At 46.3% G+C, this 25,446-nt stretch overlaps 1 protein-coding gene across 1 annotated transcript in view; it reads right to left on the reverse strand.

Annotated features, from left to right (window-relative positions):
* TBC1D2B (TBC1 domain family member 2B) overlaps positions 1-25,446 on the reverse strand; it is a 129,037-nt gene that overhangs the window by 78,170 nt on the left and 25,421 nt on the right. Inside the window, exons 2-4 of the mRNA XM_073619164.1 lie at positions 23,133-23,283; positions 5,865-6,027; positions 2,789-2,958 (exon numbers count right to left, since the gene is read on the reverse strand). Coding sequence (XP_073475265.1) covers positions 2,789-2,958; positions 5,865-6,027; positions 23,133-23,283 — 484 coding nt within the window. The remainder of the gene's footprint in view (positions 1-2,788; positions 2,959-5,864; positions 6,028-23,132; positions 23,284-25,446) is intronic.

The raw sequence follows: 25,446 nt of genomic DNA on the forward strand, positions 1-25,446 counted from the left end.
ACGACACTTTTAGGGATAGTTTGGCACCCAGTCTGTTGAGAGTGTTTGAATCGGCCAGGTCAGATAGTAGACTGCCACTTTCCATGAGAGAGGCTCTGGTGGTCCTGATCCCAAAAGGGGGGGGGGGGGGGGGGGGAGGACCCTAGGTTATGCGACACCTACCACCCGATCTCACTGATGAATGTGGACACAAAAATCCTGTCCAAAATTATAGCGGGGAGGTTACAGACGGTGATACTAAAACTTGTGAATGCGGATTAAACGGGATTTATCCCGGGTAAGTGTGCTCAGATGAATATTAGGAGTTTATTTCTGAACCTTCAGGCTAGACCCGACAACTCTGGGACATGGCTGGTGGCTTCCTTAGACACGAAGAAGGCTTTTGACTCAGTGGAGTGGCCCTAACTGTTTCGGCTTCTGGAGTCCTATGGGTTTGGCCCTGTTTTTATCCCCTGGGTGACACTTTTATACACCGAACCATTGGTGAGATTACGGGTTAATGGTATTAGCCCAGAGCCTTTTCCTGTTTTTCGTGGAACTAAACAGGGGTGCCCATTGTCTCTACTCCTGTTTGCCCTGGCCATAGAACCCCTAGTGACTAAGTTGAGGTCTAGTGATACCTTCTCTGGTCTCCGGTTGGGGAATCTGGAGGAACACGTGTCATTGTATGCAGATGACATACTGCTGTATTTGCAGGATCCGTGTCCCTCGCTTTCAGCGACCTTTGGGTTGATTCAGGAATTCGGAGACTTCTCTGGCTTCAGGATAACAGGGGCCAAGTCATCTCTATTTCCCACTGATGAACATGAAGTGGCCCCTACTGATTGTCCCATTCCGCTGTCTGGATCTTTTAAATACCTAGGGATTCAGGTACAGCTGCCCATCTCTAGGTTTTTGGAGCTAAATTGGACGCAGAGTATAGGAGCTCTTCGGAGAAGGTGCAAAAATGGCAGAAGCTACCACTTACAGTGATGGGTAAAATGTATTTTAAATTATTTTTCTTCCTAAGTTTTTGTACATCCTCTCGAACTCACCTGTCTGTGTCAAAACAGGTCTTCAGGAACATAGACTCTGTTGTAGTGGGATTTTTGTGGGGATCTCGAGCCCCCAGGGTGTCCATGGTCGTACTGAAATTGCCTGATACAATGGGGGGACTGGCCCTTCCGGACTTATGAGCCTACCTCTTTGCAGCACAGCTGTCCTTCCTGCATTGGAGATTTTTTCCTCAGATCCCTAATGCGACTGCGTTGTTGGAATCTGCGGTGGCTACTTCGCAGGTGACTTTTCTGAATATGGTCTATAGGAAGGTTGTGCCAAGTAGAAGGGTGGGTTCGGTAATGGCTCTGCCTGGATGGATATTTCATATCTGTGCCCAACAAAATCGAGATGGACACCTATGGAAGTCACCTAATAACCCTCTGTGGTATAATGAAACCCTCAAGGAGTTATTTAAACTTGAGGATGGGAGAGTATAGGCTAAATATGGGGTTAAGTATCTCCACCACATATTTCAGGAAGGTAAGCTGTGTACCTTTGCTCAGCTGAGGGAACTGTTTGGGATACCCAGAACCTGGCATTTTCGATACGTCCAGATGCGGCATGCAGTAGTGGCGCAGTTCGGTATAGGGGAAGTACAGGTACAGAATACCTTGTTAGAAAGGGTCCTTGGGGATTCTGACCTGGTCAAAAGAGTTTCCAGATACTATCTGGAGGTGGGCCCAGGGGACGTAGGTTGGTCGCGAAGGCTAGGTCTCGTTGGGAAATGTTTATACCGGAATTGTAAGAGGAGCTGTGGCAGGAGGCACTGGACACTTGTCTGGGCTCTGTCATCTCTTCAATAGATAGAATGATACAGCTTCGATACCTCCATCAGATGTATTATACACCAATCAGATTATTCCGTATGCGCAGGAGAGACTCCGCTACTTGCCATAAATCTTTGGGGGCGGATGGCTCTTTTGTTCATATGGTGTGGGAATGTGCCAAGGTGAGACCATTGTGGTCTATGATGATTGAATTTATAGCAGATAACTTTGTCCTTCCAATTATATGCCCCCCCTTGAGTTGTCTCTTGGGATTTTTTGATCAAGAGGTGTTAAATGAGCACACCAAGCTGATCCTTAGAATAATGTACTTGAGTTAGGAAACGTATAGCAAGGAGATGGAGCCACATGGAATAACTGACTTTAGGGATGTGGTTGAAAGTTGTGAATGCTGACATTCTTCTCTCCCACATGACGTACGAGGCCAGGGGAGCTCCCAAGAAATTTAGGAAGGTTTGGTTTAGGTGGGTTGACCAAAAGGAGAATGGAAAATGGGGTGAGTGAGTAATGGCTGAAGAAGTATGGAGACGGAGCTAGCTATACATTTGTCATAATCTGGTGGGAGGGACTTGAGGGTGGGGTTACAGACTCGGTTATGTGGGTTATATGATGCGGTAGTCGAATATTACACTATATATAATTTTCATGCCTGGGGGGGCTTGTATATAGTTAATCTCCTTTTGTTTTGGGGTGGGGGGGGGGGGGATTAAAAATAGGCGGAATCACCGGAATACAGGTGGGGATTCTAGACTCTTACTGAAGTCTCTTGTTTCTGCTGAATAAAAATTTTTGGGAAAAAAAAAAAAAAAAAAGAAGATGATGTCTTCAAATTGTCCCCCTTGAAAAGGGACCTGTGCAATAGTTACAAAGAGGAGTAACAGACATAAAAAGAAGCAGTTAATACGAGATATGAGAGCCATATATGTCTGGTATTTATATTTATAGTATATATTTCTATTTTATACCAGGGTTTTTTAGGCCTCCTTCCACAGGTCTCTTCTTCTCCTCATGTAGGAGTGATTCTTCCAGCTCTTTAGGAGTAGGATTCAACAGTTCCCATTCCTCATTTGTGTAGAAGGTACTCTTTCTTGTCTCTTGCCCACTTCTGCCAGGTCTAAGGTTCTGCACAGAGTTTCTAACAAAGAACAACAAGAACAAAATCAGCATGACTAGAAAGTGCAAAGTCGTGTTTCCAAGCAGTCATTTCTCATAACAGGATGTGGTCACAACTCCAAAAAAGATAAATCATTTTAAAATTATAAAAAGAGGGTTTCTGCAACCCCCCCAAAAATGACATGCCAAATGTGGCATGTCAGGGGGTCACATTCCCTTAAAGCAGAAGTTCCATTTTTGGGTGGAACTCTGCTTTAATTCAACATAACTGACTTCTATACATTATCATATAATATATTATTTCTCGAGAGCACGCCCGCAAGGTAATCACCCAGGAGAGCGCTTCTCCCAGGGGGTTATCTGATGTGGGGACACTCTCTGCAATACAAGCTGCACAGTGGAGGCAAGTATGATATGTTTGTTATTAAAAAAAAACCCTTACAATCACTTTAAACTTCTCCATGACCTGTCTGGTGTGTTCCTTGGCCTTCATGATTCGGTTTTGATAACTTGAGTACGCTAACAAACCTCGGAGAGCTTCACAGAACAGCTGTATTTATAATGAGAATAAATTAAACACAGGTGGACTCTATTTACTTAATAGGTGACTGCTGACGGCAATTGGTGCCAATAGATGTTAGTAAGGAGTATCAGAGTAAATGGGCCTGAATACAAATGCACACCGCACTTTTCAGTGATTTCTAAAAAAAAATTGAAAACAATTTATTATTTTCCTTCCAATTAATTATGTGCCACTTTGTGTTGGTTTATCACATAAACTCCCAATAAAATACATTTTACGTTTTTGTTGTAACATGACAAAAAGTGGAAAATTTCAAGGGGTATGAATACTTTTTCAAGGCACTGTAGGTTTATGAATTGAGCCTAATGTAGTTAGAAGGAAATATCTAGATGTTACTATATATAAAGCTGTCACTTGACTTAATGACAACAGATAAAACAGATCAGGGGAGTTGGCTGCTTTTAGATTGCCAATTCAAGTTAATCGTTTCATAGGGAGAAAAAGAATAGTAGTTTTTCCCCCCAAACATATTTGGTCAGAACGATCACATTCTGAGTAACCGAGAGAAACTTGCATCAAATAAGGTCTATTCGTGAAGCAAATGGTCAGTAATATACAGCAAATTACTATAATCCACCCACTAATAGTGCAGTGACTCAAAGCGAAGGTAACTAGTACAGCTCTGAGGTGTATACTATGGTGTATACTATGTGACGGGAAATAGTGTGATAAAAAAGGTAGACCACATAGCTGTTAGCACTTCAGAGGCCTCACTCAGGTTTACAATTCTATACTTTACATTCTGAATGCAGGAAGGAAATCCATCTTACTTTCATATAACAGATGTGCTGCAAGATTACAAAACCTCTTACACTGTGTTGTAAACCAGCAAAGCCAGAGATTAGTCTGTTCTAACAAAAAGGTTTTGGTTTATAGCATATGATGTAAAAGCCCTTAAAAACACAGAAAACACAAAAAAAATTTATAAAAACTTCAACAAGTCAATACATGATTTCAAAAGTAATTTTCAATATTACTAAATTTGCAGTTTTCATTAATATAAATTCTGGGGATCCTACCATAAGAGTCTTTGTGCAGGCACTTTCCATTTTAGAATGGCAATGTTCTTGCACTGTCTTCCAACTGTACTCCTGCTGTTAACACACCCTTCCAAGACAAAGTTCACCGTTGTCACTTTTGGGAAGCCGTCCCTGAGAAATACCATGCCGCCATTCACTGGAGTGCATGTGTGTATGTAGACAAAAAGTGGCTCTAAAGAGGCTTCAAGTGATCAGAAGCAATCAGACGTAACAAAAGGATTTTAAAAAATGGGATTTGTTTCAGATGAGGCACAGTGCTTAGGCATATTAAATTCCATTCAGTTTAAGTACTTTAAGAAAAAAGTGCACCAAAAAGAGTGAGACTACTTATTGTGGAAGCAGACAGACCTGTAAGATCACATACAGGTCCCAGGAGCTTCCCAGTGACAAATTAATGTCACTCTGGCAAAGTCTCCATATGTACAGTCAACTATGTTTTCAATACATTTACTAGAATTCCCCACTTTTGGTGCTTTACTCAGTCAGGCAAAAGGTGTGGCGACAGATTTGTCGAAACGGCGTAGGGAGGAGCGGCGTGCAGACGTCACCACCATACCACGCTGATCCCGGAAGGAACGGGCAGCAGCTGAGAGCCGGCCGGCGCTTATTGATTCTAGAGGCGATTTTTATCTGCACACACTGTAAGTGCATTTCTTTTATTTAATAAAAACGTTTTTACTGTATTACGCTATGGAGCATTTTCTTTTCATGTATACCTGTGGAATGGGAGCGGAAACATCTTTACTAGGTTGATTTCCTGGAGCGGTGGCCGGTGACATACATCTTAACAGAGACCCAGTGGCTGGGGGACACAGCCACTTGCGTGTATGATCTCTGTGACAGGAGATCTTTGGATCTGGTAAGGGGCTTACTTACTTGAGGTGGAGGAACTCCCTACTACATCACGCTCCCTAGGGAGACAGTTTTTTGCATGCCTTACATCACTTGAAGAAAGGTGTCTTTCTCCCTCTATCAAAAAAGTTTCTGTACCCATAAGGACTTTTTCTGATTATATGGACTCATTCAATTTTTTTTGGTTACTGAATCCTTATTCACCATCATCCATTATTTTATTTGTGTGATTTAAGTTTTCCAGTTATTGAATACTTTTATTTATTTGTATTCTGTTTACGCTTGATTGTCACAGGGTTGGTTGTATTAACTATGATCACGTTCATTTATTAGCAGCGCAGCCTATTATTTGTATAGTAAAAGGTGTGGCCTCCCCCTACGATCCGATTCATTATGGTTCTGTTTTCCAGTAAATGTGACCATATCAGTCTGGATTTAGCAGACATATCATACCTGATATCATTGCTCCACTGTCTGAGCAGGCCTTGTACTGCAGCTGTGTGCCCAGAGCTATGGTCCGCAGTCTGGTCACTAAGTACCCCTGGACACATCTCAACCGTGAAATGGTTCCGAGCTCTCTCTGCAGCATCATTAGCATATGGCACACTGGTATTGTCTATAAAAAAAAATAGTGAAATAAATGATCCAAACTGACATATAGCCAAAATATGCATTTACATGCATGTTTTCATTACGTTACTGGTTTAAAGAAAAAAAAAAAAAATTAAAGTGGAATTTTGAGCCCCTGTTTAAAGCTGAAGTTTAGGTAAGACAATTTTTGCATGGTTACATTAATCCAGCCTGGACTAATGTAAGTAGGTATGTGCCATACCTGTGGATGCTGGAAATGACTGTAGTAGAAAGCGTTAGTTACTATCTTTCAGGTTCTCACAACCCCCCTCATCCAATCAGAAAACACTTTGCATTCACCGCGAACGCAGAGGGACCGCTGCTCAGCATGGGACCCCGGAGGCTAGTGGAGATCACTGTAGTTACTGTGTAAAATTTGCCATATCTAAAATTCAGATTTAAATATTTCCACACAAATTGCACCATCTCTTTATTAAAATCACACTTGCATGATACAGCAATTTTCAAAAAAAGAAACTCGGGAGAACTGTACTATAGAGATATTGGCAGATAATGATGCTCTGCACCTATATACCTGTCCAAAATCTCCTACTCAGTGGAAGAAAAGCAGCAGTCAGACGTATTTTCTGCTGGTTTGCCACCACCACTGGTTTACTCATTACAGGTATTAATATAGTGCTAACAATTTACACAACACTTTACATACTGTTCAGCAAATCAATCCCTGTCCAAAAAGGAGCTTACAACCCAAGGTACAGGTTTCACATGTATACACATAATAGGACCAATTGTAATAGTAGCCAATTAATCTACAGGCATACCAGTATACAAAAGGAACTTACACAAGCACAGGGAGAACATGCAAACGTCATGCAACTAGTATCCTGGCTGGGATTTGAACCAAGTGCCTCAGTGATGCAAGGCAGAAGTGTTACCAATAAGCCTCAGTGCTGCCCTCCTAATCCTATTCCGCAGTTCAAGAGGTTGTATTGTGAAAAGGTCTGTCCCCAGTATTGGCCACTAGTTGTTATACCACTTCCAATTACCCAGCCCTGCTCATCTTCTGAGGATAGATGGACAAGATAGCTCTTCACAGATTATTATGCTGATGTCCCAACTGAGTGTTTGGTGGGATGTCACAATTTTTTATGCAGATTTTACAATACTGAAAATGGGTGTCAACGCTAAACTTTGTGTCCAGATTTTAGCACAGATTTTTTTTCCCATCCAGATCCATTTCTTGATACAAGAGGGCACATATAAAAAATCTCATGGTAACTAATCCAGACTTTTTTTTTTCTTCTTCTTATCTTTACTTTCCTTTAATTCTTTTCTCCTTATTCTATCCTGTCTTCTCCTATTTTTACATATCGAAATGGTAGCGAAACATTCACTTTTATAATGTTCAATTATAATACAATAATAGATAGTAAGTTCTAATGTCCCATTATAAATAACTGAATCTCGTAGTAATTAATATTATTTCTTTATTACATATTACTCAAAGTTAAAAGTTTAACAACTTTTTCAGTTTTTGTTGCTCTTGATTATATAATTGTTAAAATTGACTGTAACACCTTAGTCTTTCTAAAACATATAGCCTATTTAAGTCTTTCATTGCTTGTAACTACAAGAAATACTAAGATCCGATATGTAAATTCAACGAATGCTACCATTTGATGTAATCAATATTTTAACCAATGTATATATTTTCAAAATCAATAAACAAATTTGACAAGAAAAAAAGTCATGGTAGCCAAGTTTTTTTTATCATATTACAGGTTACGTTTAATGCTTGTTCTAACCTAGAGTTCAATTTTCAAGTGTTGTAAAATCAATTATAAAAAAAAAAAAAAAGCTAAAAATCTGACCAAAAATAGAATCAGTAGGCAGAAATACATAACATGCCAAAATGCAAGTGGTAGGGTTAACATTTTCTTCCTTCCTCTTTGTTTCCCAAATAGATGTATGCTTTCACACGGTTTTGTTCCCCATGTAAACCACTGATCACTGACACTGATCCATCATACATACCAATCTTCTGATCCAAAACGATAAAGAACAAAGTTTAGTGGGTTTTTTTTTTTTTTTTTTGATGTTTATTTTTAAGGAAAAAAGTGAGTTATGTAAATATAAGCTTGACTAAGTGTAAAATCATGTTTTTGTGAAGTCAGATTGTGTTTCTTTGCTCAATTTGTTTTGTATTAAAAATGATCTATTAGCACCGCTAGGCACATTATGGTTTTAAATGCACTCACCGGCCACTTTATTAGGTACACCTGTTCAATTGCCTGGTAACACAAATTGATAATCAGACAATCACATGGCAGCAACTCAAATGTATTTAGGCACCTAGACATGGTGAAGATGACTTGCTGAAGTTCAAACCGAGCATCAGAATGGGGAAGAAAGGTGATTTAAGTGACTTTGAACATGGCATGGTTGTTGGTGCCAGACGGGCTGGTCTGAGCATTTAAAAACTGCTGATCTACTGAGATTTTCACACCATCTCTAGGGTTTACAAAGACTGGTCCGGAAAAAAGAAAATATCCAGTGAGCGGCAGTTGTGTGGACAGAAATGCATTGTTAATGTCAGAGGTGAATAGACAGACTGGTCTGAGATACTAGAAAGGCAACAGCAAGACCCCTTTCACACTGGGGCAGTGCCGGCAATAGCAGTAAAGCGCTTCTAGATTTAGCGGCGATTTACCGCTGTTATAGCGGCGCTTTTCAGCTGCTAGTGGCCACTTTTAACCCCCACTAGTGGCCGAGGAAAGGGTTAAAAGCCCCCGTGTTGAGGCGCTGCCGAAGGGCTTTGCAGGTGCTTCGGTAGCGCTGCCCATTCATTTCAATGGGCAAGGCATTTGCCGGCAGGCAGGGTTAAATGGGAGCCCTTCCTCCAGCAATCACCCAGGGAGAGAGGAGAGGAGAGGAGAGAGAACCAGCCGGATCATCACAGGAGCAGGGAACAACGCTGTAACAGCTTTAATTTGAATTGCCCAATGTTCCTGGCGCTCTCCATCACACACATTTCCACCTCCTGGCCCGGGTACTTTGATAGGTGTATCAAAGTGTAGCGCTTTGGTGCCAAATTAAATAACCATAATAAAATAGTAAATTGTACATGTAACACATGCAGTGAAAAAATTGTATAACAAAGTAATAAAAATAAAGTCTCTAGTTTATTGTATAAAAAGTAAAAATCACCCACATTTCATATGAAGGTACAGAGCAGTATGAAGCGTCCAGCCCAGGGCCCCTGACGACGCATGTTGATGACGAAACATTGGGCGATAAGAGACTGGTGACGTAGGATGCGGTTGGACGGTGACACAGCGGCCATCTTTGTGGTTAGAAGCGCTGGACGCTTCATACTGCTCTGTACCTTCTTATGAAATGTGAGTGACTTTTTATACAATAAATTATCCTTTTTGATGGAATTTGCGCAGTGAGCGTTTTCTCTTTACTCCCCATATACCACGATTCTTGAGGTGCATACACCCACTGGACTATACCTGGCTCTTAATCCTGTCACAAGGAGGAGACCTAAAGCCTTCCATTTAGTTTAGAGGGAAAGGAATGTGTTTATGCTACTCCACTGGAGGATGATTGGTCTATCCCAGGAAGATTGCCTCTCGCTATCTGTTTTCTACACACGTGTATAACCCATACACTGATGGGAAGGGTCAGTTTGTTTGGGTGTTGGTGTTTACATCTCCTTTCTGAGTGTCCTTTCATTATGGATCCCGCTAAACAGAGTGTCTCCACTTCCTTCTGATGAAGAGGACTTTTTTCAGCTATTTTTATTCTTATTGTTATTTTTAGCACTGTGCCCATTAAAAACAGCCATTGTGCCCATCAAACGCTGCCACTGTGCCAAACGCTGCCACTGTGCCAAACGCAGCCACTGTGCCAAACGCAGCCACTGTGCCAAACGCAGCCACTGTGCCAAACGCAGCCACTGTGGCCCGCCTAAACGCAGCCACTGTGGCCCGCCTAAACGCAGCCACTGTGGCCCGCCTAAACGCAGCCACTGTGGCCCGCCAAACGCAGCCACTGTGGCCCGCCAAACGCAGCCACTGTGGCCCGCCAAACGCAGCCACTGTGGCCCGCCAAACGCAGCCACTGTGGCCCGCCAAACGCAGCCACTGTGGCCCGCCAAACGCAGCCACTGTGGCCCGCCAAACGCAGCCACTGTGGCCCGCCAAACGCAGCCACTGTGGCCCGTCAAACGCAGCCACTGTGGCCCGTCAAACGCAGCCACTGTGGCCCGTCAAACGCAGCCACTGTGGCCCGTCAAACGCAGCCACTGTGGCCCGTCAAACGCAGCCACTGTGGCCCGTCAAACGCAGCCACTGTGGCCCGTCAAACGCAGCCACTGTGGCCCGTCAAACGCAGCCACTGTGGCCCGTCAAACGCAGCCACTGTGGCCCGTCAAACGCAGCCACTGTGGCCCGTCAAACGCAGCCACTGTGGCCCGTCAAACGCAGCCACTGTGGCCCGTCAAACGCAGCCACTGTGGCCCGTCAAACGCAGCCACTGTGGCCCGTCAAACGCAGCCACTGTGCCCCGTCAAACGCAGCCACTGTGCCCGTCAAATGCAGCCACTGTGCCCCGCCTAAATGCAGCCACTGTGCCCCGCCTAAATGCAGCCACTGTGCCCGTCAAACGCAGCCGCTGTGCCCGTCAAACGCAGCCGCTGTGCCCGTCAAACGCAGCCGCTGGGCCCGTCAAACGCAGCCGCTGTGGCCCGTCAAACGCAGCCGCTGTGGCCCGTCAAACGCAGCCGCTGTGGCCCGTCAAACGCAGCCGCTGTGGCCCGTCAAACGCAGCCGCTGTGGCCCGTCAAACGCAGCCGCTGTGGCCCGTCAAACGCAGCCGCTGTGGCCCGTCAAACGCAGCCGCTGTGCCCCGTCAAACGCAGCCGCTGTGCCCCGTCAAACGCAGCCTCTGTGCCCCGTCAAACGCAGCCACTGTGCCCCGTCAAACGCAGCCACTGTGCCCCGTCAAACGCAGCCACTGTGCCCCGTCAAACGCAGCCGCTGTGCCCCGTCAAACGCAGCCGCTGTGCCCCGTCAAACGCAGCCGCTGTGGCCCGTCAAACGCAGCCGCTGTGCCCCGCCTAAATGCAGCCACTGTGCCCGTCAAACGCAGCCACTGTGCCCCGTCAAACGCAGCCACTGTGCCCCGCCTAAATGCAGCCACTGTGCCCGTCAAACGCAGCCACTGTGCCCGTCAAACGCAGCTGTGCCCCGCCTAAATGCAGCCACTGTGCCCGTCAAACGCAGCCACTGTGCCCGTCAAACGCAGCCACTGTGCCCGTCAAACGCAGCCACTGTGCCCGTCAAACGCAGCCACTGTGCCCGTCAAACGCAGCCACTGTGCCCGTCAAACGCAGCTGTGCCCCGCCTAAATGCAGCCACTGTGCCCCGTCAAACGCAGCCACTGTGCCCCGTCAAACGCAGCCACTGTGCCCCGTCAAACGCAGCCACTGTGCCCCGTCAAACGCAGCCACTGTGCCCCGTCAAACGCAGCTGTGCCCCGCCTAAATGCAGCCACTGTGCCCATCAAACGCAGCCACTGTGCCCGTCAAACGCAGCTGTGCCCCGCCTAAATGCAGCCACTGTGCCCGTCAAACGCAGCTGTGCCCCGCCTAAATGCAGCCACTGTGCCCGTCAAACGCAGCCACTGTGGCCCGTCAAACGCAGCCACTGTGGCCCGTCAAACGCAGCCACTGTGGCCCGTCAAACGCAGCCACTGTGGCCCGTCAAACGCAGCCACTGTGGCCCGTCAAACGCAGCCACTGTGGCCCGTCAAACGCAGCTGTGCCCCGCCTAAATGCAGCCACTGTGCCCCGTCAAACGCAGCCACTGTGCCCCGTCAAACGCAGCCACTGTGCCCCGTCAAACGCAGCCACTGTGCCCCGTCAAACGCAGCCACTGTGGCCCGTCAAACGCAGCCACTGTGGCCCGTCAAACGCAGCCACTGTGGCCCGTCAAACGCAGCCACTGTGGCCCGTCAAACGCAGCCACTGTGGCCCGTCAAACGCAGCCACTGTGGCCCGTCAAACGCAGCCACTGTGGCCCGTCAAACGCAGCCACTGTGGCCCGTCAAACGCAGCCACTGTGGCCCGTCAAACGCAGCCACTGTGGCCCGTCAAACGCAGCCACTGTGGCCCGTCAAACGCAGCCACTGTGGCCCGTCAAACGCAGCCACTGTGGCCCGTCAAACGCAGCCACTGTGGCCCGTCAAACGCAGCCACTGTGGCCCGTCAAACGCAGCCACTGTGCCCCGTCAAACGCAGCCACTGTGCCCGTCAAACGCAGCTGTGCCCCGCCTAAATGCAGCCACTGTGCCCCGCCTAAATGCAGCCACTGTGCCCGTCAAACGCAGCCGCTGTGGCCCGTCAAACGCAGCCGCTGTGCCCCGTCAAACGCAGCCGCTGTGCCCCGTCAAACGCAGCCCCTGTGCCCCGTCAAACGCAGCCACTGTGCCCCGTCAAACGCAGCCACTGTGCCCCGTCAAACGCAGCCACTGTGCCCCGTCAAACGCAGCCACTGTGCCCCGTCAAACGCAGCCACTGTGCCCCGTCAAACGCAGCCGCTGTGCCCCGTCAAACGCAGCCGCTGTGGCCCGTCAAACGCAGCCTCTGTGCCCCGCCTAAATGCAGCCACTGTGCCCGTCAAACGCAGCCACTGTGCCCCGTCAAACGCAGCCACTGTGCCCCGCCTAAATGCAGCCACTGTGCCCGTCAAACGCAGCCACTGTGCCCGTCAAACGCAGCTGTGCCCCGCCTAAATGCAGCCACTGTGCCCGTCAAACGCAGCCACTGTGCCCGTCAAACGCAGCCACTGTGCCCGTCAAACGCAGCCACTGTGCCCGTCAAACGCAGCCACTGTGCCCGTCAAACGCAGCCACTGTGCCCGTCAAACGCAGCTGTGCCCCGCCTAAATGCAGCCACTGTGCCCCGTCAAACGCAGCCACTGTGCCCCGTCAAACGCAGCCACTGTGCCCCGTCAAACGCAGCCACTGTGCCCGTCAAACGCAGCTGTGCCCCGCCTAAATGCAGCCACTGTGCCCATCAAACGCAGCCACTGTGCCCGTCAAACGCAGCTGTGCCCCGCCTAAATGCAGCCACTGTGCCTGTCAAACGCAGCCACTGTGCCCGTCAAACGCAGCTGTGCCCCGCCTAAATGCAGCCACTGTGCCCGTCAAACGCAGCCACTGTGGCCCGTCAAACGCAGCCACTGTGGCCCGTCAAACGCAGCCACTGTGGCCCGTCAAACGCAGCCACTGTGGCCCGTCAAACGCAGCCACTGTGGCCCGTCAAACGCAGCCACTGTGGCCCGTCAAACGCAGCTGTGCCCCGCCTAAATGCAGCCACTGTGCCCCGTCAAACGCAGCCACTGTGCCCCGTCAAACGCAGCCACTGTGCCCCGTCAAACGCAGCCACTGTGCCCCGTCAAACGCAGCCACTGTGGCCCGTCAAACGCAGCCACTGTGCCCGTCAAACGCAGCCACTGTGCCCGTCAAACGCAGCCACTGTGCCCGTCAAACGCAGCCACTGTGCCCGTCAAACGCAGCCACTGTGCCCGTCAAACGCAGCCACTGTGCCCCGCCTAAATGCAGCCACTGTGCCCGTCAAACGCAGCCACTGTGCCGTCAAACGTAGCCACTGTGCCCGTCAAACGCAGCTGTGCCCCGCCTAAATGCAGCCACTGTGCCCGTCAAACGCTGCCACTGTGCCCGTCAAACGCTGCCACTGTGCCCGTCAAACGCAGCCACTGTGCCCGTCAAACGCAGCCACTGTGCCCTTCAAACGCTGCCACTGTGCCCATCAAACGCTGCCACTGTGCCCATCAAACGCTGCCACTGTGCCCATCAAACGCTGCCACTGTGCCCATCAAACGCTGCCACTGTGCCCATCAAACGCTGCCACTGTGCCCATCAAACGCTGCCACTGTGCCCGTTAAAAGCAGCTACTGTGCCCGTTAAAAGCAGCTACTGTGCCCATCAAACGCAGCTACTGTACCCCGCCTAAAAGCAGCCAATGTGCCCAAACGCAGCCACTGTGCCCATCAAACGCAGCCAGTCTCTGACCATCTCTTGTATCATGTCTGCAGTCTCTGACCATCTCTTGTACAATGTATGCAGGCTCTGACCATCTTTGGTACTATGTATGGAGTCTTTGACCATCTCTTGTACTATGTATGCAGTCTCTGATCATCTCCTGTACAATGTCTGCAGTCTCTGACCATCTCATTTATCATAATTGCAGCCTCTGACCATCTCCTGTATCATGTCTGCAGTCAATGACCATTTTCTGTAGTATAGGACATATGGGGGGGGGGGGGGGGGTTAAAAGTTAACCCTAAGAAAACAATCAAGGGAGATCAGCCACGGTATATGAATTAAAAGAAGCTTTATTGGTGAAATTACTTCACCTTTTTACCCCCCCCCCCTTTATGTCCTAGGATGCATGCTTTCTGGGAGATATACCGCCCTAAGGGCGAATCGGTGGGTCAGTTTACCTCTATGGTTCACTAACCAATAATGTAGGATTGCTTTTTTGCCTTTTATAGTTTGTTCCATCTTCTGTAGTATGTCTGCAGTCTCTGACCATTTCTTGTATCATATCTTCATATCTGCAGTCTCTGACCATCTCTTGTACTAGGTCTGCAGTCTCTGACCATCTCTTGTACTAGGTCTGCAGTCTCTGACCATCTCTTGTACTAGGTCTGCAGTCTCTGACCATCTCTTGTACTAGGTCTGCAGTCTCTGACCATCTCTTGTACTAGGTCTGCAGTCTCTGACCATCTCTTGTACTAGGTCTGCAGTCTCTGACCATCTCTTGTACTAGGTCTGCAGTCTCTGACCATCTCTTGTACTAGGTCTGCAGTCTCTGACCATCTCTTGTACTAGGTCTGCAGTCTCTGACCATCTCTTGTACTAGGTCTGCAGTCTCTGACCATCTCTTGTACTATGTCTGCAGTCTCTGACCATCTCTTGTACTATGTCTGCAGTCTCTGACCATCTCTTGTACTATGTCTGCAGTCTCTGACCATCTCTTGTACCATGTCTGCAGTCTCTGACCATCTCTTGTACCATGTCTGCAGTCTCTGACCATCTCTTGTACCATGTCTGCAGTCTCTGACCATCTCTTGTACCATGTCTGCAGTCTCTGACCATCTCTTATATCATGTCTGCAGTCTCTGACCATCTCTTATATCATGTCTGCAGTCTCTGACCATCTCTTGTATCATGTCTGCAGTCTTTGACCATCTTCTGTAGTATGTCTGCAGTCTCTGACCATCTCTTGTACTATTCATGCAGTCTCTGACCATCTCTTGTACTATTCATGCAGTCTCTGACCATCTCTTGTACTATTCATGCAGTCTCTGACCATCTCTTGTACTATTCATGCAGTCTCTGACCATCTCTTGTACTATTCATGCAGTCTCTGACCATCTCTTGTACTATTCATGCAGTCTCTGACCATCTCTTGTACTATTCATGCAGTCTCTGACCATCTCTTGTACTATTCATGCAGTCTCTGACCATCTCTTGTACTATTCATGCAGTCTCTGACCATCTCTTGTACTATTCATGCAGTCTCTGACCATCTCTTGTACTATTCATGCAGTCTCTGACCATCTCTTGTACTATTCATGCAGTCTCTGACCATCTCTTGTACTATTCATGCAGTCTCTGACCATCTCTTGTACTATTCATGCAGTCTCTGACCATCTCTTGTATCATGTTTGCAGTCTCTGACCATCACCTGTATCATGTCTGCAGTCTCTGACCATCTCTTGTATCATGTCTGCAGTCTCTGACCCTCTCTTGTACTATGTCTGCAGTCTCTGACCCTCTCTTGTACTATGTCTGCAGTCTCTGACCATCTCTTGTACTATGTCTGCAGTCTCTGACCATCTCTTGTACTATGTCTGCAGTCTCTGACCATCTCTTGTACTATGTCTGCAGTCTCTGACCATCTCTTGTACTATGTCTGCAGTCTCTGACCATCTCTTGTACTATGTCTGCAGTCTCTGACCATCTCTTGTACTATGTCTGCAGTCTCTGACCATCTCTTGTACTATGTCTGCAGTCTCTGACCATCTCTTGTACTATGTCTGCAGTCTCTGACCATCTCTTGTACTATGTCTGCAGTCTCTGACCATCTCTTGTACTATGTCTGCAGTCTCTGACCATCTCTTGTATCATGTCTGCAGTCTTTGACCATCTCTTGTATCATGTCTGCAGTCTTTGACCATCTTCTGTAGTATGTCTGCAGTCTCTGACCATCTCTTGTACTATTCATGCAGTCTCTGACCCTCTCTTGTACTATTCATGCAGTCTCTGACCATCTCTTGTACTATTCATGCAGTCTCTGACCATCTCTTGTACTATTCATGCAGTCTCTGACCATCTCTTGTACTATTCATGCAGTCTCTGACCATCTCTTGTACTATTCATGCAGTCTCTGACCATCTCTTGTACTATTCATGCAGTCTCTGACCATCTCTTGTACTATTCATGCAGTCTCTGACCATCTCTTGTACTATTCATGCAGTCTCTGACCATCTCTTGTACTATTCAGGCAGTCTCTGACCATCTCTTGTATCATGTCTGCAGTCTCTGACCATCTCTTGTATCATGTCTGCAGTCTCTGACCATCTCTTGTATCATGTCTGCAGTCTCTGACCATCTCTTGTATCATGTCTGCAGTCTCTGACCATCTCTTGTATCATGTCTGCAGTCTCTGACCATCTCTTGTACTATTCATGCAGTCTCTGACCATCTCTTGTACTATGTTTGCAGTCGATGACCATCTCCTGTAGAGGTCGACTGATATATCGGCCGATATTTTGGCGTTTTTTATTTAATCGGCATTGGTCGATTGTGCTGATAAAAAAGGCCGATTATAACTTCAGCGACTTGCAAATGACTTCTGTAATAGAAGTCAATGCAAGTTGCCTGAAGTCTTCTGTGACACACCTCCTCTGGGCAGCCTGCCAAATCTGATAAGAACAAACTGAAGAGATACAATGTTTACACTTATCAATGGACCAAACTCTGTGTGTAGAAGTTCTCAGTTTAACCATTTAAAGACTAAATCTTTTCTGACACTTGTTGCTTACAAGTAAATATACTGTATTTTCTGCTAGAAAATCACTTCAAACCCCCAAACATTATATATATATATTTTTTTTAGCAGAGACCCTAGGGAATAAAATAGCGGTTGTTGCAATATTTTATGTCACACGGTATTTGCGCAGCGGTCTATTAAACGCAATTTTTTTTGAAAAATACACTAATGAATTAAAAATAAAACTAAGCAGTAAGATTTGCCCATTTTTTTCGTCCAAAAGTTTTGATTACCTGTTTTTGTGTATTTAATATTTAAGATATAGTTTTTTTTTTTTTTTTTTTTTTTAATCTAAATTATACATACAAGTGTACTGATTGGAGGTCTGTTTTGTTTAATAAATGTTTAAATGTAAAAAAATTTCTGTATCACTTATTACTTAAAGTTGCTTTCACACTGGAGCAGGCATTATGTCTGCAGTCTCTGACTATCTTGTTCTCTTTATTGTTAAGAGATCATGAGAGGATCCCAGGTTAACAAAGACTCCTTAGGGGAGTATATCTGTGTTTGAGTCTTTGCCATAGAAACATTTGCAAAGGGGAGGAGTTAGTAAGATGACCACGCTCCCGTGGGGGCGCCCAAAATATTTCTGCACCCAGGTGTCTGTGACCCTAGGATTGGCCCTGGTTTGGACCCAAAAGAACATACGTTCTATGAGTCAAACAAGCTTGTATTGCCAACCGGCAATGGAGGAGGGACATAGGAAATCAATGGTGATTGGAATCTGGAGTCCTCAAAGCCTTCATAGAGGGGAAGTCAAATTGGGAATGGTGATACGCAAGTCAGCAGTCACCAGCCTCTCTCCACACATCCTTTACCCACACTTTGATAGACAGAACACTGGTCCGGGATGTGTGACATCTATCAAAGTATCTGGGCCAGGAGGCGGGACTGTATGTGACAGCGAGCGCCGGGGAATACTGGGCAATTCTAATAGAAGCGGTTACAGCAATGTTCCCCACTCTGTGATGATCCGGCCGGCTCTCCTCTTCCTCTCCTTTCTCTTCCCCTGCACTGGTAAAGCTGAATTGATGGGCACAGGTGAGGCTGCATTGATGGGCAATGATAAAGTAGATAATATTTATTTTTTTAACTTAATTCTGAATAAAACATTTAAGTGTCATTTCATTTGATAATTTATGAGGGCGTGTTTAGGGGTGGAATTAGGGGCAAGGCAGGGTAGGGGTTGGGTGAGGCAACTGGTGGAGAGCAACCCTGAGCCTGGGTTCACACTATTGCGGATTGGATGAGGGTTTCCCCGCATCAAATTTGCATAGCAGGAGATTGTGACCGTTGTTCTGCCGAGAAAGTTCCACTCGGCGGATAAGGACCCCCTCTACTGCGCAGGTGCTGCGCCTGCGCAGTAGGATCCGGCGGAAATAACCGAAGGGGAATAGGTCCAAATCAGCTGTAGACGGCGCCTGTAAGAGGGCCCCTCGCAGGCTCGCTCCGCTCGCCACGCTTCGGGCACGGCCTCGCTGCGCTCGGCTTTTAGATTCCCCATCTAGGTCCACTTGGATGGTAGGGAAGGAACCTGGACCCAGAGCGCAGGCGCCGTGTACAGCTGATTGTGGATTTTTAGCTTCGGCTATCTCTGGCGGCTGTTACTAGTTGGTACTTCGCAGGCGCTGCGCCTGCGCAGTACAGGGGGGGAACTTATCCGCCGAAGGAACTTATTCGGCAAGACACCGGCTCTCTATGGAGCCGGTTCACACATTTCTGCAGCGGCTCCGGTGCAAATTGCACAAGAACCCTGTGCGTCTTTTGATCCGTTTCAGGTCTGAATTCAGCTCAAAATCCGGGCTAAAAATTGGACCTGAAAATGGTGAATGGAGATGCACCGGACTCCTGCTGTGAGCTGCTGTGTTCTCAAGTGTTAGGCCCCTTTCACACGATCGGACCGTTCAGGTCCGCCTGTCAGTTTTGACGGCGGACCTGAACGGGCGCTCCATGTTAGCCTATGGAGCGACGGATGTCAGCGGAGACATGTCCGCTGACATCCAACCCCGTTCGAGCCGCTAAAAGCAGACGGATGGCCCTACGTCCGGATCCATCGCTGGCGGATCGGATGAGATCTGACGAAAATGGACATGCTGTCCATTTTCATCCGATCCCTCCATAGGCAGGAGCGGCGCCTGACAAGCCCCTCTCCGCTCAGCGAGCAGAGAGGGACATGTCATCCGCCGGCTCAGCGGAGATCAACGGAGAGATCTCCCGCTGAGCCAGCGGACCGAGGCAGGCTCCGTGGAAGCGGAGTCCGCCTCGTGTGAATGAGGGCTAAGGTTTGGCTAGTAGCTCAGGACTTTAAATTTTATATATATTCAACTATTAGAGGTTGAATCTAGTACGTATCATCAGACCCAGAGATCAAAATTTAAAAAGACCTAAAAAGCTGTTTTTAGTTTCAGACAGGATTGTAAAATAATATTATGCACGACAGACTCCCATTTTGTAGCAGGGACATGCTTTTTCATCTGTCATGATGAGGGCTACAAAACAAAAAATGACCCCATTATAGTACATAAGTACATGGAAGGAGACGGGAGCTGTGATGTCCCTATTGTCCGGACCTGTCGGTGTATCCCACGGTTGGATCATCCTCTCCCTACCACTTGACTGTCTCAATTTTATTGTAGGTGCAATGGTTTTAAGTCAATAAATGCCTGAATTTGCACACTGCGCGATGATCCTTCATTTTTTCTACACATACAGTTGTGCTCATAAGTTTACACACTCTGGCAGAATTTATGATTTCTTGGCCATTTTTCAGAGAATATGAATGATAACACAAAAACATTTCTTTCACTCATGGTTAGTGTTTGGCTGAAGCCATTTCTTATCGATCAACTGTGTTTACCCTTTTAAATCATAATCACAACAGAAACTACCCAAATGACCCTGTGTGACGGAACGTCCCACACTCGGCTTGAGTGCTTCCGTCAGTATATCGCTTCCCAAGTCCTGGAACACGAGTCCAATGGATCTGGCAATAGTAACCCTCAAGAACCAGACAAAACCAGTCTTGGAGCCCTTCAGGAATATCTGATATCTAGATTCAGACAGGGAGGAAGCGGTATATGACGAAAGCACTCAAGCGGAGTGTGAGACTTTCCGTTACACCCTGATCAAAAGTTTACATACCCCAGTTCTTAATACCGTGTATTGCCCCCTTTAACAACAATGACAGCTTGAAGTCTTTTGTGGTATTTGTGGATGAGGCTCTTTATCTTCTCAGATGGTAAATGCCCAAAAGTGCAGTTCATGCAAGACAGCCCAAGTATTTACAGGAACTGGAGGCTTTTTGCCAAGAGGAATAGGCAGCTTTATCATCTGAAAAGATAAAGAGCCTCATCCACAAATATCACAAAAGACTTCAAGCTGTCATTGATGTTAAAGGGGGCAATGCATGGTATTAAGAACTTGGGTATGTAAACTTTTGATCAGGGTCATTTGGGTAGTTTCTGTTGCCATTATGATTTAAAAAGAGTAAACACAGTTGATTGATAATAAATGGCTTCAGCCAAAACACTAACCATGAGCAGAAGAAAAGTTTTTGTATTATCATTCATATTCTCTGAAAAATGGCCAAGAAATCAAATTCTGCCAGGGTATGTAAAATTATGAGCACAAAAAAATATATACATATATATTTTAATATTACACACACACACACACACACACACAGTTTATCTCTTCTGTCTGTTCTTCTCAGAGTGGATTAGAGATTTTGCTCCTTAACAGAATAGTTGGTTATTTATATTTACTACTGCATATAGATATTTAAGAATAAATTGCTTTTTTTTTTTTTTTTTTTACTTTAACCACTTCCCGCCCGGCCTATAGCAGATTGACGGCTGGGCGGTGGTTCAGTTATCCTGACTGGGCATCGTATGACGTCCAGCAGGATAACATGCTGCCGTACGCCTGTGGGGGCGCGCATCGCGGCGATCGGTGGAGCATTGTGTCAGTCTGACACACCGCTCCACCGATCTTGGTAAAGAGCCTCCGGCGGAGGCTCTTTACCATGTGATCAGCCGTGTCCAATCACGGCTGATCACAATGTCAATAGGAAAAGCTGTTGATCGGCTTTTCCTCACTCGCGTCTGACAGACGCGAGTAGAGGAGAGGCGATCGGCGGCTCTCCTGACAGGCGGGGTCTGCGCTGATTGTTTCAGCGCAGCCCCCCCTCGGAAGCCCGCACTAGACCACCAGGGAAGCTGCCAGGACCACCAGGGAAGGGGGCAACATGTGGATGGCCAGGTATGTACCCCATGGCCATCCACATGTGCCCAATGTGCCCACAAATGGGCACCAATTGGCACCATTATATTTCAGTGATGCCCAGCAATGCCACCCATTAGTATCATCAGTGCCACCGATCAGTGTCAGTGCCACCCGTCAGTGCCCATCTGTGCCACCCATAAGTGCCCATCAGTGCCACATACCAGTTCCACCTATCAGTGCCCATCATCAGTACCACCTCATCGGTGCACATCAGTGCCGCCGTATCAGTGCCTGTCAGTGCAGCCATATCAGTGCCCGTCATTGAAGAAGAAAACTTACTTATTTACAAAAAATTTTAACAGAAACAAAGAAAAACGTGTTTTTTTTCAAAATTTTTAGTCTTTTCTTATTTGTTGCGCAAAAAATAAAAACCACAGGAGGTGATCAAATACCACCAAAAGAAAGCTCTATTTGTGGGAACAAAATGATAAAAAATTTGTTTGGGTACAGTGATGGATGACCGCGCAATTATCATTCAAATTGCGACAGCGCTGAAAACTGAAAATTGGCCTGGGCGGGAAGCTGTCTAAGTGCCTGGTATTGAAGTGGTTAAGGTTATTATCCGAATAATTGAAACAATCGGCCAACTAATCCATTGTGAAAATAATCCTTAGTTGCAGCCCTAATAAAGTGATCCTAAAGACATAAGTTTTTTTACCTTGCTATAGGGGCACTCTATAATATACTTTGCAGCTTGCTATAGGGGCACTCTGAAGGCAGGATGAGCAAGAAGCGCTATCGGGGGACCCTAGAAGAGGTGGATTGGGACTGCTCTTTTCAAAGCAGCCCGATCCACCTCTTCTAGGGCCCTCTGCTGGCGCTTCTGGCTCCACTTGCCTTCAGAGTGCCCCTATAGCAAGCCGCAAAGTATAGTATAGTGCCCCCCTATAGCAAGGTAAAGAAAAAAAACTTCTGCCTTTAGAATCACTTTGACTCACTTCCTTCTCCTGCCCAGGACTACATGTCCCATGAGGCATTACTCCTCACACATTCATAAGTTCTCAGACACTTACTGACCTGTATGGACAGTGAACTGAGCTGCATGTGTGCTGCACTGTATTTATATTTATATAGGCAGCACAGTGGTGTAGTGGTTAGCACTTTCACCTAGCAGCAATAGGGTCGCTGGTTCAAATCCTGACCACAACACCATCTGCCTGGAGTTTGCATGTTCTTCCTGTGCCTGCGTGTGTTTCCTCCGGCTACTCTGGTTTAAATCCCACACTCCAAAAGACATGCTGGTAGGTTAATTAGATCCGGTCGAGAAAAAAAAAATGGCCAAATATGTGTATGCATTATGTGTTTTTAAGCGTGTCGGGACCCCACTAGACCGCAGATGGACACCGGCGGCAAAAAGTACCCTGAGGCAATTCAGTTCGCATAGGTAGCGCTATACAAGTCACTTATTCATTCATTCACACACTGTATTTCCTGATATGTAAACAAATAATGCATTCTGTATTCAGGCCAACTAATCGATAATGAAAATAGTTGACAACTATTTTCATAATCGATTATATTGCTCAGTTGGTTCAGCCCTAGAAACTTTATAATCTGACAAACAAGACATCTGAAGATTTCAGGAAACCAAATTGTATTCAAATAAATGGCTTCAACATAAAAACCTAACTCCAAACACTGAATTGAAAGCAATCACAGCATTAGAAATGTTGAAGTATATAATTCCGCATTCTTACCTATACTTTCCTTGGCCACCAGTCCAGCTGGGACTTCTATAGCCACAGTGTTAATACTGTCTCTCTTTGATGTACCATGGCTGTTGCAATACTCCCAGCGTTTCTGCTGCAATTCCTGTAACCAATAGGCCATGGCCTGCCTATTCGAAGCCTAAAAATTGAAAGAAGATCATTTTAAATTCTGCTTACAATTAAAAATAAACCAGTTTATGAAATAAGGTTGCTCTATTACATAATGCCATCTCGGAAAGGATTCTAGCAGAAGTCAGAAAGATGATTTGTCTTTGTGGAGAATTAGAAAAGAAATAGAGCTCACAGTACTGCAAAAGAGACAGATCATTGCACAAAATTCGTAGCACTTCTGAGAAAGGTGGTGGCTAGTAGGAAATCCATTTCTGACAAAGAAGAAGACAGGAAGCTTCCCTTAGTAGTTAAAAAAATAAAAAATAAAACAAATAAATTAAAAAAACTCTGAAGACCATAGGACATCCTCACCAACTGAAAATACCACCAAGGAACCACAGGCCAAACTTTGCAGAAAAACTGTCTGGAAACGGTCTTCTGAGACAGAGGTCCCCAATCCCAGGGTCCCAAACTATAACCGGTCTGTGGCCGCACAGGAGAAGGTGAGCGGCAGGCGAGTCACTCCCCATCGCTTTCATTACCACCAGAGTTCCACCTCCTGTCAGAAGAGCAGTGGCATTAAATTCTCATAGGTGGGCCAACCCTATCTAAAACTGCAAATGTAAGGGATCCAAGTTGTGCACTTCTAATAAGAATCTAATGCTTGATGATCTGACATGTCGCTTGAATCATCCCGAAAATATTCAAACCCCGCCCTCCTGGTCCATGGAAAATTTGTCTTCCACAAAACCAGTTCCTGATGCCAAAAAGGTTGGGGACCACTGAGGGATTTAAAGAACTGCGGGTTGTGTTTGACCCTTCGCAAAAACACCTGCATTATTTCAATATATTTCATGATTTTCAGTTAAAGCGGGGTTCCACCCAAATTTTGAACATTATCTCTATGCATTCTCTTCCTTGCCTAGATGCTGACATGCTGTGTAAAAAAAATTTAAATTGCCGTAATTACCTTTTTTTTTCTAATCTTTTCAGCACTTCCTGGTTTTCCTCCCATGGGAGTAGGTGTGTTTCTAGCCTCTCCCAGACCTCCCACAGTCCCCTGGGAGCTAGTCTCAGGCTTCCCAGCATGTATTGTGCAACAGCGTCATCACAACATCTCGGTGAATGCTGGGAGCACAGCATTCACCGTATCCAGGAAATACATGCTTGTGGGCTTCAAATGCCCACAATGAAGATGGAAACCGCCTTCAGTGAATTTTATAAGTTATTCTTTACAACGAAATCGGACACAGGCGGACTTATTACACAGAACATGTGAGTAGATAATCATGAGAAGAAAAGTTTGTGAATGAACTCCAAAAAAAAAAAAAAAACGATAGATAGGTGGACCCCCGCTTTAATGGGATATTCTGTATAGTTATTGGCATGCCATGTTCAGCTATGATTGAACAAGGAAAAGTTGTTAACAAAACTGACAATGGCGTTAGGCTAGAAAACAAGGGTATGCCATCAAATGGTTCTCTGGGACTGAGGCCCTAGGGTTGCCAAGAAAAAGGATGGCTAAGTGACAGCAACTATGGGAAGCAAAAAATAAAATGCATTTTGTTCCTAACTGAAAAAGCTTTCAAGTTAAAAAGGAAATGCAGCTCCCTGCTATAGGCCTGCACTTTGGTATCAGTTTATTTCTGTGCGCTATGTGTACCTGGCACCGTATTTTCCACTATGACACACTAATGCCGCGTACACACGGTCAGACTTTTCGTCTCAAAAGTCCGACGGACGCCGACAGATAAAACGCGGCTGACAATCCGATCGTGTGTGGGCTTCCCCGAACTTTCAGCTGACTTTAGATTTGAAACATGCTTCAAATCTTTACGTCGTAACTACGCCGGACCCAGAAATCCGCTCGTCTGGATGCTAGTCCGATGGACAAAAACCCACGCTAGGGCAGCTATTGGTTACTGGATATCAACTTCCTTATTTTAGTCCGGTGTATGTCATCACGTACGAATCCGTCGGACTTTTGTGTGATCGTATGTAGGCAAGTCCGTTCGTTAGAAAGTCTGCCGCAAGTCCGCCAAAAGTCCGTCGAAAGTCTGTCGGACAGGCTGTCAGACTTTTGTAGCCGAAAAGTCCAACCGTGTGTACGCGGCATTAATCTCACTGAACAAGCAATTCCTTTTTTCTTCTGTATGCCAAACAGACCACATGTACAAATAAGGCCAAGGAT

This window comes from Aquarana catesbeiana, linkage group LG03, assembly GCF_042186555.1.
Source record: "Aquarana catesbeiana isolate 2022-GZ linkage group LG03, ASM4218655v1, whole genome shotgun sequence".
NCBI classification, from domain to species: Eukaryota; Metazoa; Chordata; class Amphibia; order Anura; family Ranidae; genus Aquarana; species Aquarana catesbeiana.